At 47.9% G+C, this 19,226-nt stretch overlaps 2 protein-coding genes across 3 annotated transcripts; both read left to right on the top strand.

The window, feature by feature from the left end:
• Positions 1 to 230: 230 nt before the first annotated feature.
• specc1la (sperm antigen with calponin homology and coiled-coil domains 1-like a) lies at positions 231 to 9,132 on the top strand. Of its 2 annotated transcripts, XM_070904425.1 has the most exons (16): positions 231 to 356; positions 446 to 584; positions 672 to 2,302; positions 2,759 to 2,966; positions 3,126 to 3,199; positions 3,586 to 3,761; positions 4,051 to 4,214; positions 4,482 to 4,484; positions 4,532 to 4,650; positions 5,392 to 5,482; positions 6,006 to 6,095; positions 6,180 to 6,339; positions 6,608 to 6,710; positions 7,838 to 7,954; positions 8,097 to 8,156; positions 9,043 to 9,132. In XM_070904425.1, exons 1-16 carry the CDS (start codon positions 231 to 233, stop codon positions 9,130 to 9,132), a joined length of 3,351 nt encoding a protein of 1,116 aa, XP_070760526.1. The 2 variants fall into 2 exon arrangements, with proteins under 2 accessions (XP_070760526.1, XP_070760525.1); XM_070904424.1 differs by lacking the exon at positions 4,482 to 4,484.
• Positions 9,133 to 16,162: 7,030 nt separating this feature from the next.
• adora2aa (adenosine A2a receptor a) lies at positions 16,163 to 18,838 on the top strand. The gene is made up of 2 exons (XM_070904487.1): positions 16,163 to 16,500; positions 17,959 to 18,838. Exons 1-2 carry the CDS (start codon positions 16,163 to 16,165, stop codon positions 18,836 to 18,838), a joined length of 1,218 nt encoding a protein of 405 aa, XP_070760588.1.
• Positions 18,839 to 19,226: the final 388 nt, after the last annotated feature.

Below are 19,226 nucleotides of genomic sequence, written 5' to 3'. Positions count from 1 at the left end.
TCACCAACCGTCTAGAATACACTTCAAATCACAGAGTCAGTCAGAGAGAAACTCCACTATTCGACGTGGTCTCAGTGTTTTCTAGCGTTGAGGGAATAGCCTCTGTGGAAAGAATTCCTCTTCCATGGAAAACTGGAGCTATCACTCTGCGCGCTGACACACGTTACCTTTCTCCTCCCTCCTTTGTGCACAGATTGAGCTGTAGATGTATCGGCGTCAGAGAGCTCAGTATGAAGAAGTCGGTCCGGCCAGCGGTGAGTAAGGCGAGCGGGGATCGAGGGAAGGCGGAGGCCGCGGCTGCCACTGGGAACGGAAAGCCTGCGGCCAAGACCAGCGCCACTGCGCCTCTGTCTAAGGTAAGACTCCTCGCGTGATGGACCAGTTTGAATTTAGATTTTATTTCCTTGTTTGGTCGTGAGGTTTTCGAATTTCTGTGCCTCCCCAGGTGAAAAGCAATGATGATCTTTTAGCAGCTATGGCCGGAGGGAATCCTGCGTCAAGTAATGCTGTCGCCAAGACCAAGAGGACCGCCTCCATTGGGACTAATGCTAGCAACCTAGACAGCAAGCCAAAGACAACATCAGGTATGTATTCCATGCCTGGATATTCATTCTGTCTTTTGTAATGTTTGTTTTTCTGGAAATTAAGGATTACATTTTGTCTCTTACCAGGTACTTCATCCAAGCGCTCGACGTCTTCGATTTCCAAGGAGCCAAATTCATCACGAGACCGTCTCCGGACATCCAGGACCTCAGCCAATAAGAAGCAGTTGGTATCAGGGACCGTAGCGGGGGATGTGGCCTCAGGGAAGCGCTCTCGCGGCCAGATCCTGGCAGAGTCCGATGGCCGCATGAGCAAGTCTAAATCGGACGGCCAGATCAGTGATAAGGTGGCTCTGGAGGCCAAAGTAAAAGACCTGGTGGGTTTGGCTAAAAGCAAAGACGTGGAGATCCTCCACCTTCGCAGTGAGCTGAGGGACATGAGGGTCCAGCTTGGCTTGGGAGGGAAGGAAGAACCGCCGCAGGAAGAAGCTGGGGAGGAAGAGAAGCCCCAGGTTTCAGCCATCACCGCAGCTGACGTGGAGTCCACTCTGATCCTCCTACAAGAGCAGAACCAGGCCATCAGAGAGGAGCTCAACTTGCTGAAGAGTGAGAACCGAATGCTAAAAGACCGGCTCAATGCGCTGGGCTTCTCTCTAGAGCAGAGGCTGGATGGCGCTGACAAGCTGTTCAACTACGCCTCCCTGAGCCCGGACCTGGCAGCAGGCAGCGGGCAGAGTGATGGCGGAGGAACAGGTACGCTGACCTCCTCAGTGGAAGGCTCTGCCCCCGGCTCTTTGGAGGATCTGCTCACTGGACACCAGCACGGAGGCTCAGCAGACAACCTCGACAGTGAATCCAGCGAGGTCTACCAGGCCGTCACCTCCAGTGATGATGCTCTGGACGCCCCGTCTGGAGCTTCCTCGTCATCTGAGTCGGAGTGCGCGCCCAGCAGGGAGCGCTCGCGGAGGGGCAGCAGTGGCAATGTCAGCGAGGTGTCAGTGGCCTGCCTGACGGAGCGCATCCACCAGATGGAAGAGAACCAGCACAGCACTGCTGAGGAGCTCCAGGCCACATTACAGGAGCTGGCTGACCTGCAGCAAATCACCCAGGAGCTAAACGGAGAGAACGAGCGGCTGGGCGAAGAGAAGGTGATCCTCATGGACTCCCTGTGCCAGCAGAGCGACAAGCTGGAGCTGTACGGCCGGCAGATCGAGTACCTGCGCTCCATGCTGGATGAGCATCACATCTCATATGCGCTAGAGGAGGACATCAAGAGTGGCCGCTACATGGAGCTGGAGCAGCGCTACGCAGACCTGGCGGATAATGCCCGCTTTGATAGAGAGCAGCTGCTGGGGGTTCAGCAACACCTGTCCAACACACTGAAGATGGCTGAACAGGACAACGCTGAGGCCCAGGAGATGATCGGAGCGCTGAAGGAGCGGAACCACCAGATGGAGCGCATCATGGAGTCAGAGAGACAGGGCCGAGGTGCCATGGCGGCCGCACTTGAGGAGTACAAGGCAGCGGTGAGCAGCGACCAGGCGGAGCTGAGCCGCTGCAGAGCCCAGCTGGACCAGGAGAGGCAGAGGGTGGCCGAGCTGTACTCTCTTCACACCGCAGGGGACAAGAATGACATCTGCCAGCTGCTGGAAGGAGTTCATCTGGAGAAAGAAGAGGCTGAGGCCAAGGCGGCCAAGCTGCAGGAGGAGCTGGAACAAGCCCACAGCGAACTCACCCGGCTGCAGGAGACCTGCAGTAAGGTTAGTTAAAGAGCTTTTAGGATGTAAAATCAGAGGCTGTTACAGAGACGGCGTGTGGGGCATCAATTCCCTGAAGCCATACGATGCTAAATTGATGTGTTTGACCTAAATGAGGCTTTAATCGAGTGTGCAAGAACTCAGGCAAGAGTTTTTGGGTCACTGAAATGATTGCTCCTCTTATTGTCTATGGAGCAGAACCAGATTTGACCTTTTAAAAAACATTCCTCACCAACATAACACTGAGTACAACCGTGCAGATGTGTGGTTAAGACACACCGTACACAATCCATCTCCATAAATTACAGAATGACACTGCTGGAGCTTTGCTGCACGTTAGTCAGCGAATTAATTCAGGTCTTGTTAATAAAGCGACTCTCTTCCTGTGTGTGTGTGTGTGTGTGTGTGTGTGTGTGTGTGTGTGTGTGTGTGTGTGTGTGTGTGTGCGTGTGCGTGCAGCTGGACAGGGAATACAGAGACTTCCAGGAGCAGGTGCAGCAGCAGATGGCCGAGCAGGACCGCGCGCTGGAGAAGCAGCGCGCGGTCCTGCAGGAGAAAGAGACTGAGATTGCAGACATGAAGGAAACAATCTTTGAGCTGGAGGATGAGGTGGAGCAGCACCGAGCGCTTAAACTCCATGACAACCTCATCATCACAGACCTGGAGAGTAAGTGGGCACACAACAGTTTCAAAAGAAAGTGTTCTCTTGTCCTCTTAACTGTGGATCTTCAGACTAACGGCAGTAAGATGTGTGTGGTACTGAGTCAGTCTGTACTGTGGCCTGCTGGCATTAACACCACCAACATGTATTTGCTTCCTGTTTCAGACTCCGTGAAGAAGCTGCAGGACCAGAAGCACGACATGGAGAGAGAGATTAAGATTCTTCACCGCAGATTGAGGGTAAGAGTGCTGAGGGGGGGGTTTGCTTTTATTTAGCAAATAGTACATTTGTCAGGACATTGGTTAAAACCAACACTCGGAAGTATTTGCCAACACTCTTCTGCCAGTGGCCCGTCTCCAGATTTCACAGTTTCACTGAAAAAGCTCTGGTAATCTGGCCGCTCAGCGCCAAACAGCAGACAGACAAAGTTAGCAACATAGTGGAGCAGCTGAAAGATTTTGGACTTAAATGAATCAGGTGGCCAGAAACACGACTCTAAATGAATGCTAAATGATATCCAGCTGTCTGCTGATGTCTGTGTGTGTGTGTGTGTGTGTGTGTGTGTGTGTGTGTGTGTGTGTGTGTGTGTGTGTGTGTGTGTGTGTGTGTGTGTGTGTGCACGCAGGAGGAGTCAATGGAGTGGCGTCAGTTCCAGGCTGATCTGCAGACAGCCGTTGTCATTGCTAATGACATCAAGTCCGAAGCACAGGAGGAGATTGGAGATCTGCGGCGCCGGCTGCAGGAAGCCCTGGAGAAGAATGAGAAGCTGAGCAAAGAGCTGGACGAGGTCAAGAGCCGCAAGTAAGACACAGACAGACAGAGAGAGAGATGCTCCGGTCACGCTGACGTCATCTGCCTTGTGTTTGTGAACAGAACGAGGGAAGATTTAACGTTTCTAATTTTCTAATTCAATTAGGTTTCTGGAGGCGGATGTATCCCACAGTTGAAAAATTGCCTTTACTGACCAAACGATAAATGATTGTCCCTTTCACGTGATATACACTGAATAAGATCCGTTCTGGAACCGTAATGCAGGCAGCGCAGGAGCTCTTGAGTGTGCACACTGAGCAGAGTACTGTATGTTTCCCAGGCAGGAGGAGGAGAGAGGCAGAGTGTACAACTACATGAATGCGGTGGAGAGGGACCTGGCTGCTCTCCGACAGGGGATGGGTCTCAGCCGGCGGTCCTCCACCTCCTCAGAGCCCTCGCCCACCGTCAAAACACTCATCAAGAGCTTTGACAGTGCCTCGCAAGGTAGCACGCAATCATAAGACGCTCACTTTTGTGTGTTGCTGCCGGTTTTTAATAACCATCTTTTCACATTCCCAAATGATTGAACGTTTGTTTGACATGTTCTGCATGTTTCATTATTTCTTCCCCGTTGCTGCAAGTGTGGTCATTTGTCAAGATGCTTTTTTGATTGAGACCTACATCACTGTTTCAAAATCCATAGTTTTTGACAGAGCGGATTATCAGGGAGAACTCCGACCTCGCAGTAAAGTCGTTTGGTCTTAAGCTCAGCAGGTCTAAACTGAGCTGTATGTGTTGGTTCTTTTTCACTCTCAACTCAGGTCCACCTACCAACGGTGCCACTGTGACTCCAACAGCCGCGGCCGCCCCGCTGCCACGCACCCCCCTCAGCCCCAGTCCCATGAAGACGCCCCCAGCAGCTGCTGTCTCACCCATACAGGTACAGGAGACATGTCCTTTCTTCCTGTGTTACTGTTTCACACAAGTGTTTTTTAGTTCGGACAATTGATGGACAGATCAACAAGCTACATGATTGTAAAAGACTTAAATGTAGTATATAATATAATATAATATAATATAATGAAGAAATCGTAGAAAAACCGAGAGCAGTTTGTAACAATTGCTGCAAAGTTCTTTCTCACCTGGAAGTCTCGTTGACGGGTGTGCAAGAACTGTAAAAAAAAATGTTTTGGTCTGAGGACCAAGATTATTATTATTCTCCAAAACATCCTTTTTTTAATGAGCCAGGGAGAACGGCTCCGTTTTTAGCTTCATGACAAAACATTTTCCAGATAACTCAATGGCTTTTTGATTCTCTTAGTTTGAGAAGTAGGACGATTTTGTCAACCAACCAAGGAACACTTCAGTTCTTCTGGCAAATGCAGCATCAACAAATTTGGAGTATTGCTATTAAGAAATGTTGGATTTATATATGTTATATTGCATTAAGTCAAATCAATTTTATTTATATGGCCCAATATCACAAATCCCAATTTGCCTCAGTGGGCTTTACAGTCCGTAGAGCATACAACACCAGGGAGAAAAAAAACACCTCAGAAAGATTCACAGCAGAAAATCATAGTATAAACAATTACGATGACAAAATGTAGATTGTAAGACATGAATCTAGACCCGTCACAGGATTTGTAATGCAGAACGCCGTTATTTGTTGCTGTTTCAGAGACACTCCATAACTGGGTCTATGTCAGCAGCCAAGCCGCTGTCCTCCCTGAGTGATAAGAGGCCCAGCTACACAGACATCACCATGCCAGGTGAGGCAGCCGTCACACTGATCATTTAAATACACTCCATGCACTGTATACACAGACACTTTCTTATAAAATATAAATAAATCTGTAAAATATGGGTCCTTTGTCCTCTGCTATACCTCCCACTGTCACAGTAAGCTATTGTAAAGATTAACGGGAATGGACTCACATGAGAAATCCCAGGCCTACGTTTACTGTATGCTGACCTTGTGTTTCAGTTAATCAAGACACTTGAGTGGATGATAAGAGGAAAGTAATGTGCCTCCACATACTGTAGAATTTCCCTCAGTTCATTCTCACCAGTAATGAGTTCAAGTGTTGCATGTGGACGTGCAGACTCGACCATAGCCTCCACTTGTCCATTTCTTTTTCTCTGATTTATTGTTTTCTTGCCGAGCTTTCTTGTTGGTCAGCATTTCCCGAGCTCAGAGGGGGCTGGAATGTGGCTCTTCACTGACCCCGTTACATGCCATTTCAGAGGAAGTCCCTTATAGAAACCCATGTTAATACTGTGATGTATCCACAGCTGAGCACCTCCTCAGGGGAGCCTCGGCTAGCCGACCTCCGTCTGCACTCCAGAGGGTCTCCAACATGGACTCCACCAAGACCATCTCAGGTTAGAGATAGTAGTTGAGTTATATGAACTTGTTGTAAACTAACTCCGTCACTAGTCTGTAATGGTCTCCCCTGTCCCGAGCAGTGTCCCGCCGGAGCAGTGAGGAGATAAAGAGGGACATGTCGGCTTCAGACGGGGCCTCCTCGACCTCCCTGATGGCCATGAGTGCCGCTTCCTCCCCGCTCTCCCTGTCCTCCTCCTCCCCCACCGCCTCCATCACCCCCACAGCACGCAGCCGCCTAAGGTATCACCTCCTAGGCCCCTGACACACCTGTATGTTTGCACTGATTGGGAAAAGTGGGTCGCGTTATTTGCCTGGAATCCAGCAAATGTGCTCGCGCCGCCTGTTTAAAGTCAGCGTCTCTATTTTCATTGAATCTGCACAGTTGCCTGTGTGACGTCACCTCTTCATACTGTAGTCGTGATACAGCTTCCCTAGCTCCCCAAGCAAACATGCTTACCATACATATAACATAGAGTGTTTACATGTCTCTTCTGACCGTCTGTTACAGAGAAGAGAGAAAGGACCCGCTGTCAGCACTGGCCAGAGAGTATGGAGGCTCCAAGAGAAACGCTTTGCTCAAGTGGTGCCAGAAGAAGACTGAGGGTTATCAGGTGGGTCCCCTGTCCTGCTACTGACCCGCACTGTCCATAACTCTTCTCCAATGTTTGTTTCATGCTTGTCTATTGTCTGTGTTGTTCGTAAAATGGGTGCCAAGATGGATGCCTTGTCAGCTGACGCTAAATAACAAATGTAGGGTAAATGTCGTACGCATGCCCGCGTGGTCACTGGTGGTAACAGCGTGTGCAGTTTTAATACTACAGCTGGATTACATGCTGCGTCATTTCCTGTGAATCCCTCGTGCAATGGTGGGCCGTTAGAATCCAGCGCGGGAATGGCAAACCCTGCCACTAACAATAAGAACTACCATACAGAGAAGCAAGTACAAAATGAAAATACATTTCTTGTCTTCCATTTCAATCTAGTGTGATGGTGTTGTTGCGGATGCACAGCGTCATGGAGACCGCTCTCCCCTTGTCGCTTGTTTGCTGATTGAAGTGCCGTCTCTTTACTGAGACAGTTGACTCAAATCGAAGAACGCCCGTCTAAACGCGCGCAGATACAATAAACGTCTAAGCAGTGACCTAGAAATTACTTGCGAGGAGATGACAATCAACAGGTCACTCACCACATAGACGTGATGTTTACCCCTCTTAACTGATGTTGGTTGTGGTTTCCATGGCGCCTTGGATCTACTCCAGGAAGTGTGCAACATTTAACACATCCTGTGAGTTACCTGCCCGACAAAAACATGAGGCTTTCTCTGAATCACTGCATAATATCTAGGTTATAGCACTGAGGAGACTTGAGCATCTAGTTACGTACAACCTTTAGTGGCTGTTTGGAGTCACTGGTTTACAGCCCCTGCAAAGGTCAGATGACAGTTGATGGTGGAAAAGATGATAAAGGTGATATGGATGAGTAATGTTGATGTTCACTTCATATAAAACCCCAGCTGTTCTCTGTGGTTAAATCATTTGAAGTAGTTCCATGACAAGTGAGTTTATTAAGACTGTAATGTAATGTGACATTCGTGACCTGGGATAAAACGCTGTAGCCTTATAGCTCACATAAGGCCCAGAAATTGGTTTTACACCAATGTTGTTTCCGGGCTGTAAATGTTCTGTCGAGCTGAAATCGGAGCTTAAATGGATCGCCCTCTTTGTTTTTGTTTTTTCAGAACATTGACATCACAAACTTCAGCAGCAGCTGGAATGACGGCCTGGCCTTCTGCGCTGTGCTCCACACCTACCTGCCTGCACACATCCCCTATCAGGAGCTCACCAGCCAGGAGAAGGCAAGTAGAGCTCCCAGGAAAGCCCCAACCTTTAAGCCATGGTGACTGTATCATTACCGTCGCTAGACATCGTTTTCCACTGTGTGTGTGTGTGTGTGTGTGTGTGTGTGTGAGAGACTTTGACTCTCTCTTCTTTTCTCAGAGGAGAAACTTCACCTTAGCCTTCCAGGCTGCAGAGAGCGTGGGCATCAAATGCACTTTGGTAAGCTTCATACCAACATGAAATGACTTTATTACAGTGAATAAAACTGTACTCCCAGTGTAAAGAAGGTGCGCAGGAAAAATCCAGACACAACTTTGGGTCAGATTTGAAATGCCTTGATTTGGATATTACATGTGGCACATTATTTGGAATGTGTACAGAAACATGTGCATAGGAGTTATATGATATGATATGCCCCCCCTACCTCATTATGAAAATACATTTCAACCACTGACATTGCTCATTCTAATCATTAACCAGAGATGAACTACGGTGTGTTTGTGTTTAGTTCCGCTTTTTAACCTCAAAAGGCACTACAAACCCAAGCCGGACAGCCAGACATTGTTTAAACCCAGGGAACTGTGTTTTGAATTCTAGTGGAGATCCTCAAACTGAAAGTGTGCATGACGTGATGCCCAAAACGTCGAGAATATTTCCCTTTGATGAATGAATCATGGGTGTTGCTAAGCTAAGCTAACCAGCTGCTGGCTGTACTTCATATTCACCGGACAGATGTGAGAGTGGTATCAACCTTCTCGTCTAACTCTACAAAGACATAAAGAGGAGAAGTGCATGTTAAAGAGTCGAATGCATAAACATTATACAGGATAGCCTCCATTGATGTCCGGCCTGGTTCATACGTAGGTACGCCTTATTAAATTTGTTTTCATTTCTTTTTATGATTATGAAGGTTCTTTTTTTTTGTCCTTGGAAGTAGTTTCACTAAAGAATCTTGACTCAAGGTTCACCTACTAGATTTCTTCTGGAGCTTTGAGCCACAACTTGTGTCCTTCATCAGTTTGCTCAGTTATTATGGAGACGGCTCAGTCGTTTCCACGTACACTCAGCAGTTTTTCCTCCTAAAGTGCCTCTTTCTCTATTCCAGGACATAAATGAGATGGTGCACACCGAGAGGCCGGACTGGCAAAGTGTCATGACTTATGTCACGGCCATCTACAAGTACTTTGAGACCTGACTCCACCGCCTCGCCCACCCTGCACCTGCAGCACAATCAGAGCCACGCAAGCCCTCCCGAGCTCTCAGCGACCTTTCAGCCCCACGGTCAACTGTTATACCTCACTGACCCTCTCCCCCGCACCGCAGCAACACCCTGTCACGCCGCATGTCGGGTCCACGGTATTTAGCAACACTAAAGGCAGACCAGAGCCTCACTGGACACACAGAGCTACTCCATCCTCCCAGTGCAGTGTTAAAAAATAAATAAATAAGGCGCTTTGTGTGGAGTTGTAGTCCAAGGGCTTGCCTGTATGTCTACTGTCACACTAGCAAGCCATGCGAAGTAACTCTGGTGAAAGCCTGGTGAACCGAGTGTGAACTGACCAGCGATGGAACCCTGTAGATCACCTTTGCCTTCAGTTGACGTCTGAAGGAGCAGCCCCGAAAAAGAAACCAAGTCTCAGTGCCTTCTACCTGGCTTTTCCTGGCAAATAAAAGTCCCTCACAGTTAACCCAGTTTCCAGGGTGTCGAAGGGGGAATTCCTGCAAATCTGACTTTGTAGGAGGAGTCATTTTGATAAGCAGTCACAATGTTCTCTCTTTAGTTGGTTGTGAATATTTTGTGGAAAACGCCAGCTTTCTACAGAATAACAAAGCACAAGTCAGTCATGTTGGAATCCCCCCCCCCCAAACCCTGAAAAGTCCCGTTGAAAGGAATCCAGACAGACGCAGCCTTTTTTGCACCAAGTCTTCCAGACGTTACAGTACGATACAGATGCCTCTCCTTCAATGGATAAAGTGCCTGTGCGAGTTTTGATGCAGGAGGCCGGGGTGTGAGCTCTCTCTACGGGCCGACCCCCCCGCAGAGGCAGTGTCTTTTCACTACAGTTCAGTGAAGCTGAAGATTTGAGGAGTTGTTGCCTGCCAAATATGTTTCAGAGCCTTTTTTTTTTTTGTTGTGGTTTTTGGTTTCAGCGGCACTAACGCGCTCTGGTGATGCTTTTTCACTAAAAGATTCAGGAAGGTGGGCTGATATTCACTCGATGTGTATTGGAGTTAAACCGCATAATGTGAGTGTTTGCATTTTGTAGGCCTGCGTAGACTTCTTTCATTAGGCACATAGCAGCACACTGCGTCGTTTCATCTTAACCAAAATATGAGTGAGTAGCATTTAGGTTTTTTTTTTTTTTTTTGCATAAAATGTGTTTTGACAGACAAGCTAAGTTCTGTTTAGATCAGAGAGCCTTAAACTGTATCAGCCCAGGGCTCTAATTCGAAAAATAGCGTGTCACCCAGGGACTTGATGTTGGGGAAACCAGCAGCGACAGATTCATCGGTGAAGACCTGTTTATAGGTCAGTGCAGCGTCTCCTTGAAACAGAATAGATCAACTCATTTGGAAAAGACGCTCATTTGCTTTCTTGCCGATTTTGATACCTCCCTTACGTGCACTAAACATGAAGCTAGGACCTCCAACGCTCACTAATGGTCACTAATTGACACGTTTTGTATCTTGGCTCCAGCTTTTACACTTCAGCGTACGTACAGATTAAAGGAGACATAACAAGTTAGTAGCTGGCGGGTGGATTTTGTCACCGTCGTACAGAGCCAGGCAAGCTGTTTCCGGCCTTAATGCTAAGCTAAGCTAATTGCCTGCTGCCTCTAGCCTCACATTTAGCGCACAGACCTGAGAGAGATGTCAATCTTCTCCTCTCACACTCGGCAAGAAAGCAAACAAGTGCGTTTCTAAAAATGGCAAACTATTCCTCTAACAATCACAAATGTTGCGACACCCGTGCATTTTGCACATAAATGACAGAATGTGCACATGTGCCATTGACTTGTGTGTTAATACTGATGCAGTGTCAGACTGGTAGTGTTTCTAGTATAACATTCCTACAGAGATACTTTCAATCAGCAACATTAATGTCCCCGTTTAGTATTTATAAGCAGTATACAAACAATTAATAATATGGTTCATGATAACACACTATGATGTAATTGTAAAGACCTTTAAGTGTTTATTAATGTACAGTATTTGTCAGAACTTCTATTCTCCATTTTATATTATTACAGCTGCGTTTTACTATATTGTCATTATCTGTTTATACGGCAGCCTTCACTTATGGGGTTATAGTTGCTGACCGATACGTTAATAAACACTTATATCTGCTGTTATACACCACGTGTTGTTAATAAATGTTAATATACTGCTTCTAAATGCGAAGACATGGTGTCCCCATGTGATGCTGCGTGTTTATCGTGCCTCAACATACCAAGTTCACTGTATTTATTTGCATGGTTTCCAATCGATGTGGTGAGGTCGTTGCTTTATTCGTGTGTATGAATGTATAAGGCACACAGTAAGTAGCTGCACTGAGAGATAAGCTTATTTAGTTTGTTTGTTTTTGCATTCCACACTAATTCCCTGGGTCCATCTTGTCTTGCGCCTCTTGAGGAGCACTGCTGGTTGGTTGAGCCCCCCCCCCCCCAGCGTGTCTGTCTGGTGAAGGTGACCACGCACTGTTGATCTGGATCAGATGAAGCTGCCAGCTGTGCTCCCAGTAGCAACATCAGACACAACAAATCCTTGTCTGGGTTTTTAGAAGCACATTCGGCCTCCACATGATGCAGCCACGAGGGACGCGTGGCATTGTTTTGGGACCTGAGACGATGCCCTTTAAGTGTGTAGGTTTCCCACAACGAGCAAAACAAATGTGAACGGTGCATTATGTCTTTTATTGGGTCCACGTCATCACGCTACATTTACGTTTTCTTTTTGTTTACTTGAAAATGCTCTGAGAACTCCACTGAGACCTGCTTTAGTTTGTCTTCTTGTTTCCATGTTGCCTTTGGTTTTTTTTTTTTTTGTTGTTTTGTTTTTTTTAACAGCCCATGTTACATTTTGTTTTTTGGTGTGGAAGAAAATCCTGATCACTCTACATGCAGTGCTGAAATTGTCCCTTGGCAAAGTTATAGCTGAATGATTAAGTGTGTGTGTGTGTGTGTGAGTGTGTGTGTGTGTGTAGGGACGAAGCTACAGTATTAAGTGCACACTACAATGATAATCAGTTGTAAAAAAACAAAACAAAACAACAAATGCTGTCTGGTTTTGTGTTGCTTTATTTTATTTTATTTTTTGGCAATAGTTATAAAAGACCATTGAAACAGCCATGTTTGTCTCCATCAGTGTCTCAGCTGTAGCTGCCTCGCCTGTTTTCATGTGTACAGTGATCAGACTGATGGGCCCCGCCACTGAGGACAGGCTGCACATGTGCCTCCCGGTGTAAGACAATGTGTGAATAATGTGTGTCTCAGGTTTCAACACAAGAACAGCAAGTGTAGTGTGAGTCATCAACAGTCTGTGCACACACACACACACACACACACACACACACACACACACACACACACACAGTAGATCCACCCCTGGAGAGGAAACAGAGGCTCAATCAGGCTGAAGATGTTTTATGAGGGAGGTGTGTGAGAGTGTGAGGGGGGGGAGGAGAGCGAGTCTCATCAGTCTGGAGTCCTGCACTACAGCAGCGGTGTCAGCTTCTCCTTGATGCGAGCAGAGGGGGGGGGGGGGGGGGGGGGGAGTGGTCAGACTCTGAATGAGTTCCTGGACTTCAGCAGCTCCGTGGACTGAACTGGGACCGGCAGCCTGAGCAGCCGACTGAAGGAGCTTCAGTGGGAAGTGAGAACGACCATCTGCGTGATATGTGCAGTCGGTGCGGGCTGTTACCGCACCATCTCTGTCGGAAACCTTCGTTCAGGAGAAGAAACCCGGTGAGTCTTTTGCCTCCCAGCTGTGTCACTCTGCGTAAATTCAATACAACCTTTGAGATTTTGAATGTCGGAGTTCATCCTTCGTTGTAGTAAGTTAGGTCACACTCTCATACGCACGCGGCGGCAACGCGTTCAAACGTGCCGTTACGGCGCGTGCAGCGCGCCCGACCGCAGGCGGAACAAGGTGCAGCGTCTGAAAGCGCGAGGTGTGAGGAAGTGAAAGTGTCAGAGTGACACAAAGACCTGCAGCTTCGGGGTGTTAATGACCATGTGACCCACGTGGGGGTGACGTGCTGTTGGGCCCCTGCTGAACACTGCCCTAATAACTGAACTAATAAAGCTCTAGAAACTGGATTGGAATCATGCTGTAAGAACTGGTTTTTATTGTGCTTATGTAATGCAGTTCCTCAGTTGACATAATAAACTGGGGCTTTCCGGGCCCCTGGATGTACTGGCCCTTGAGCCCGGGGCAGTTGTCTGCTTTGCCCGGTTGGTAATACAGCCTTGTCTAATCAACCGACTGCATGTTCATGTTCAAGTCTATGTTTACCCAGAAAACTTGGGAGTCAATTCAAGTCAAGTTAGGTTTAGGCAGGCCTGAATCAATCCGGTCTAAAGTGGGGCCCAGAGTCAAGTCAAGTCTTAGTTAAGACTGTATGGATCCATAGATGAAGAGAGCAAAGTGTAATGCATCTGAAGATGTCAATAATCCCATATGGGAGATAAAAGTTCCTGGGTCTGCATCTACGTCTGCTTGCTAGGCTGGACTACAGCGAGACTTCCAGGGGGCCCCTGAGGCCCCGTCAAGCTGTCGGCTGAGTTGTGCTAATCTGAATAATTGCAAATTTACTTTGGAACATGGACGACTAAAGAATAATATGAAATCAAATGATAAGTGAAGGCAGGTCCTGCACTGTCACCTGTCCCGGTCTGCTGGTCGATGTTGTGGGTCCTGTGTCCAAATATAACTGGTGCATATAAATAAATGTCCGCTTAACTAAATGACCACAAAGAGGGAGTCACTGGGGGCCCACGGCCACGTTTTGCCACAGGGCCTTTTGTAATGTCATTTGTAACGTTGATTACTAGGTGTAGGACCCCCTCAGGGGCTCTCCTGGGAGCAGTGCTCAGCTCATGGACACTTCAGCAGGGCAGAGGCTTGTCAGCAGAGCTGCTCTTGCTGGAGGATAATCGGCCCTAATCACTCCGCCAGCAGCCATGTTGTCACTTTGAGTGTCCATCTGCACCGTCTGCTATCAGGAAGCTGAGAGCTCTGATGTTTGTTCCTTATTCATTTGAACTTTAACAGTCTTGCAAACGGTATTTTACCCCTTAATTCACTTCCCTATCGGACCAAACATCTCCATCACGTATCTGAACACAAATATACTTCTGAATTTCAATCTCTGAGCAAAAGTCGCGTCCTGAAGTGGCCAATGTCCTTAAGAAAGACCTCCCTTTCCCTTGTTTCTCTGATGTGTGTCATAATTCCATGTCAGGGCGGCTTGTTATTGTAGGATGCACTGCTAGCATGGGAGAATCACTGCCGTACTTTTCAGAGATTCATCATTTCCTTTCCTGTCCTCTGGGATTTTTGTGTTGGACGCACCGCTGCTGCATAAAACATTACAAGACACTGCAACATAACACCAAAGGTCTCAACGAGGTCTCCGACATCAAGACACATGAATACCCTGGGCTCAGAGGAAAGAGACCAACAAAAACTTTATTTGTAAGTCTAATAGAATGAACAAAAAACAAAAACCTACTGATAACGATCGACATTGAAATAACAAGTCTTTGGTATTAATGAAAAGGTCTCATCCGACCCAAAGGGAAAACCCTGACTCGGAGAGCAAAGACCTCGGCGTTCCAGCACAGCTGTTATCTCCGAAAACTCCACGTAACCTCAAGAAACATTCCCTCCGAGGGGATTCACCACCACAAAAACAGCAGATTCCTGTTTGTTGAGCCTTTTATGGCCGATGGCTCACAGATATCAAGGCAGTATAACTCGCCCACTGCGCGAGTCACTAATTGAGAAGAATTCTAAGAATTAAAAAATGCCCTTAAGACCTGCAGTAGCATGGGGTCAAAAGCTCCTCGCTAAAAGTGAAGAATGAGACACACTTACAGCTTACAAATCAAACCCTAGCTGCAAATTGTGAGCTAAAACGACCCTGTTCTTGACCTATTGCTTCAGATGATGGCCCGTGATATATTATATCTACTTTTAATCTCTAAAGCTAACTGAAATGTATTTTAGTTTTTATTCTTAAACCTGCCTCATCTGGCCACTTGGAGGGGGGGGAGGGCGGCAACAGAAACAAGCGATAAACACAACGTATTGACATATTATCACCTCTTACACACCCGGCACACAGAGCAACATTAGCATTCATTTGGTGACTAAACAAGCAATAATCAAAGTTATGGCTTGACAAAAAAAATTAAAACATCCTTGATTATTACTTATTATTAACACCACCTGCTTCATCAGGACTGTGGGGTTAACCCTCACCCCACCTACCCACTCGTTTGTAGTGGGAATTCTGGGAAACACGTATGCCTTAAGAGGAAGAATTCCAAATTCAAATTGTACATATTAATAATTCAAAAATGTGATTGAAGCCAGTCCTAGAAAGAAAAGAAAATGCATTTTCAAGTCTGTTTTTTGGGAACCTGTAGTCAAGGAAGAACCTCCCTTATTTCATAGGACAGACATAGATTGGCCAATTTGTGAAATTTAAGAAGTTTCAGAGTACTAGAAGTTGCATATGAGGAAATATTGACTTATTCAGGAACACCACATCATGTTTGACACAGCCCTGCAGCTCTTGCTCTAAAACATATCAGATGCAAGTGCGTCTCTGTTGAAATTCACTTCCTTTAGCATAGAAGCGTTTCCTCTTTTTCACTTCTGCTCCTCTTTATCTCCCGCATCATGCTCCAGTGATGTGCGCTGTTGGCATCATCTCAGCCCCTCGAGAAGTTCATGGGAAAAAGCCGCTGGGGGGGAAGGACCTGAGGGGGGAGGACGGCAGAGGAGCTTTCCACCAGGAGAGAATGGATGCGGCTGTCTGAGGGTTGAATAAAGCTTCTTCTCTTCCAGCTGTTTGAGCTGAGCAGGCGTGAGGGAGTTGGATCTGGTGGACGCGTTGGAGGCCAGGAGGCCGAGCTCAGTGGCTGCCAGGCTGCAGCTATGGTCGTTGAGGTGAGCTTTCCTCCCTCCTCATCTGTGACCTCGCCGTTTGTCTCACCATGCCGGACGACCCCGCCGCCTCCGCCCTCTACATCGTCCTGGAGCTGCTGATCGCCGTGTTCTCCGTGCTGGGCAATGTGCTGGTCTGCTGGGCGGTGTGCCTCAACAGCAACCTGCAGAGCATCACCAACTTCTTCGTGGTGTCGCTGGCGGTGGCCGACATCGCCGTGGGCGTCCTGGCCATCCCCTTCGCCATCGCCATCAGCACCGGATTCTGCTCCAACTTCTACGGCTGCCTGTTCATCGCCTGCTTCGTGCTGGTTCTCACCCAGAGCTCCATCTTCAGCCTGCTGGCCATCGCTATAGACCGCTACATTGCAATCAAGATACCGCTCAGGTCAGTGTCTCAGAGGTCTCAATTCTGGGGAATTCTTAGTAGTAGTATCTGTGGATACTTCTGAAGTAGTTAGAGGAGAAAGATAAGTAAGTAGTGGCTTTGTTAACTGTTAACAAATCATTGATTAATGCTTTATGGATCAGTTAGATCAGTCAGCCTACGCAGCTAATTAGAAAGGGAGAAACCCTTGAGCCTGTATTAATGTTAACATTTACAACTGCAACCAAGTTCAAAAGTTGTCCTGAATAGTTTGATTAATAACTGATCTATTAAGCATTAGTAAATGGTTTATTAACCATGAATAAGACTATTAATAAAACAGTTACAACTCATAACCCCTTCAAAAGGGATGGCTTTTAAAGTAGAGAGAGATTTAGCAAACAAAATAAGAACCTAAAGTGCATGACTGAATATATATAAGGAGAGAGAGAGAGTGCGTTTAAAATGTGTCAGAACTCCCCCCCCCGTCTTTTGTCAGCTTGGTGGAATCTGTCTCTTAGTCCCAGGCAGTGGAGGTCTCACAATAAAACATTCATATGTCATTTCTATCTATCAACGAACACTTGACATTTGAACCACAAGGTCTTGGCTGAATAAGCGCGTCCAGAAATGGCGTCCCCCTCGAGGCCGCGTCCCTCCCCGGAGCAGTCAAATGAGTTTTGCTCTAATTGCTTAGACAGACTGTGTAGCCCCCCCCCCCCCCGTGTGATTGTAGTTTATCATGTTACTACTCCTCATGTAAAAACACTGCGCTTGTCTTGACTCGTTCATGTCGAACGTCAGCTCAGATGTAGCATTTCAATTAGCCAAGGACGGCACGTCTGCAGACATTCAACCTGTCACCCAGTGACACGCCGGCCCGCAGTGATGCTGTCGCCCGAGCTGTGACCTCATCGGACCGAAACACCCCCACCTCAGAGCCACATGGAGCTCAGCCTTCCTGTTTTCCCGGAACTCAAACTATCTGTTTTCACACAGCCTCCTCCTGCTGCTGAAGATACGTGAGGGTCTCTCTGTGTTGCTTTTTTTTTGCATCCCTGATGGAGTGGGGTGGGGGGCTGGGGGGGGCAAGGCTTGTTTTTGCAACATTAACCTTTGCACTTTAACATCTCAAGAATGTGATAGAAACAAGCCAAATATCTCAGCTGCTCTCCCACACTGCACCACAGGCGCACTCAAAATAGACTCTTCCTTTGAGGAGTCCTGAAAGACGCTGTTCGCTTATCTTTTCTCTTTCAGTTCTGGGAGGAGAAGTGCTTTCACAGAACAATCCGCTGCGCCAATTATAAGTCAAGCGGAACTTCATATTCTGTATACAAAAGATTATTAATAACAGTGCACAGTCTTGTATCTAACAGGAGATACTCGCTGGTATGACCTCTAACCTCTAACTTCCACAGAGTTCTGAGCTGACGGTCAGAGCTGCTGCTTGATGTTCGTATCGTCTCCCTCTTCCAGGTACAACAGCTTGGTGACAGGCCAGCGGGCACGAGGCATCATCGCCATCTGCTGGGTCTTATCCATCATCATCGGCCTGACCCCCATGATGGGCTGGCACAAGCTGCCCGAGAGCGCCAACTGCACCTGCTCGCCCGGCCTGATGAAGTGCCTGTTCGAGGAGGTGGTGGTCATGGAGTATATGGTCTACTTCAACTTTTTTGCCTGTGTGCTGATCCCCCTGCTGCTGATGCTGGCCATCTACCTGTGCATCTTCATGGCCGCTCGCCACCAGCTCAAGCTGATGGAGGTGAAAGCGGCCCACGGAGAGAAGTCGCGCTCCACGCTGCAGAAAGAGGTCCAGGCTGCCAAGTCTCTGGCCATCATTGTCGGGCTGTTTGCGGTCTGCTGGCTGCCTCTGCACATCATCAACTGCTTCACCCTCTTCTGCCCAGAGTGTGATCGTCCTCCGCTCTGGATCATGTACGTGGCCATTATTCTCTCCCACGCCAACTCTGTGATCAACCCCTTCATCTACGCCTACCGCATCCGGGAGTTCCGACAAACTTTCCGCAAGATCATCCGGCGCCACATCCTGGGCCGGCAGGAGCGCCTCGAGAGCGGCAGCAGCAAGCGCAACTCCACTCACTACAGCATCACTGACTCCATCAGGCTCAAGGCCAACGGCCTCAGCTTTGACTTTTTCACTGAACACAGCAGCTTCAGCAGCAGCTGTGAGAGCTCCTACCACTGCCCTGCTCCCGTCTCTCCTGTAGGGGGCGGTCTGGTGGCAGTGTCGCACCCCCCTCTGTCAGTCGTCATCTCCCACTGTCCTAAGATGGGCCCTTGTCCACTGCAAGCCCTCAGACAGACTCAGATCCCCATGGGTCATCATCTATGACATGCGGAGCGGCAGCATGACTGCGCTGGACCAGAAGCCGCGGAGGATGAGGACTAGCGGGGCCTCCGCTCCGCTCAGGCCGCATCGCCCCTCAACGAGCAGAGCAGAATAGAGGTGCTTTAGTGAGCAAAGGCGTCCTGACGCGTTCACAGGAGCCGTGCAGTGAAACATCAGCGTCAGCAAGGAAGTAATGGAGATGGGAGCACAGATAATGAACAACAAAATGTTACCGAGTTAACTTAAATCTCCACTATTTGAACACAGTGACTTCTTAATTTAAACCAGACTAAAAGTCTAAAAGCGCTGCCAGGGGCCCAAACAGGTTTGTGCTGCTTCTTAACGCCCCCACATGACCGCAAGAGCAACGGACACTTCGCTTTCTGTTTGT

Source organism: Enoplosus armatus, chromosome 4 (genome assembly GCF_043641665.1).
Source record: "Enoplosus armatus isolate fEnoArm2 chromosome 4, fEnoArm2.hap1, whole genome shotgun sequence".
In the NCBI taxonomy this organism is placed as follows: domain Eukaryota; kingdom Metazoa; phylum Chordata; class Actinopteri; order Centrarchiformes; family Enoplosidae; genus Enoplosus; species Enoplosus armatus.
Note: the sequence above shows the minus strand (reverse complement) of the source record. Positions and strands in the feature narration are given on the sequence as shown.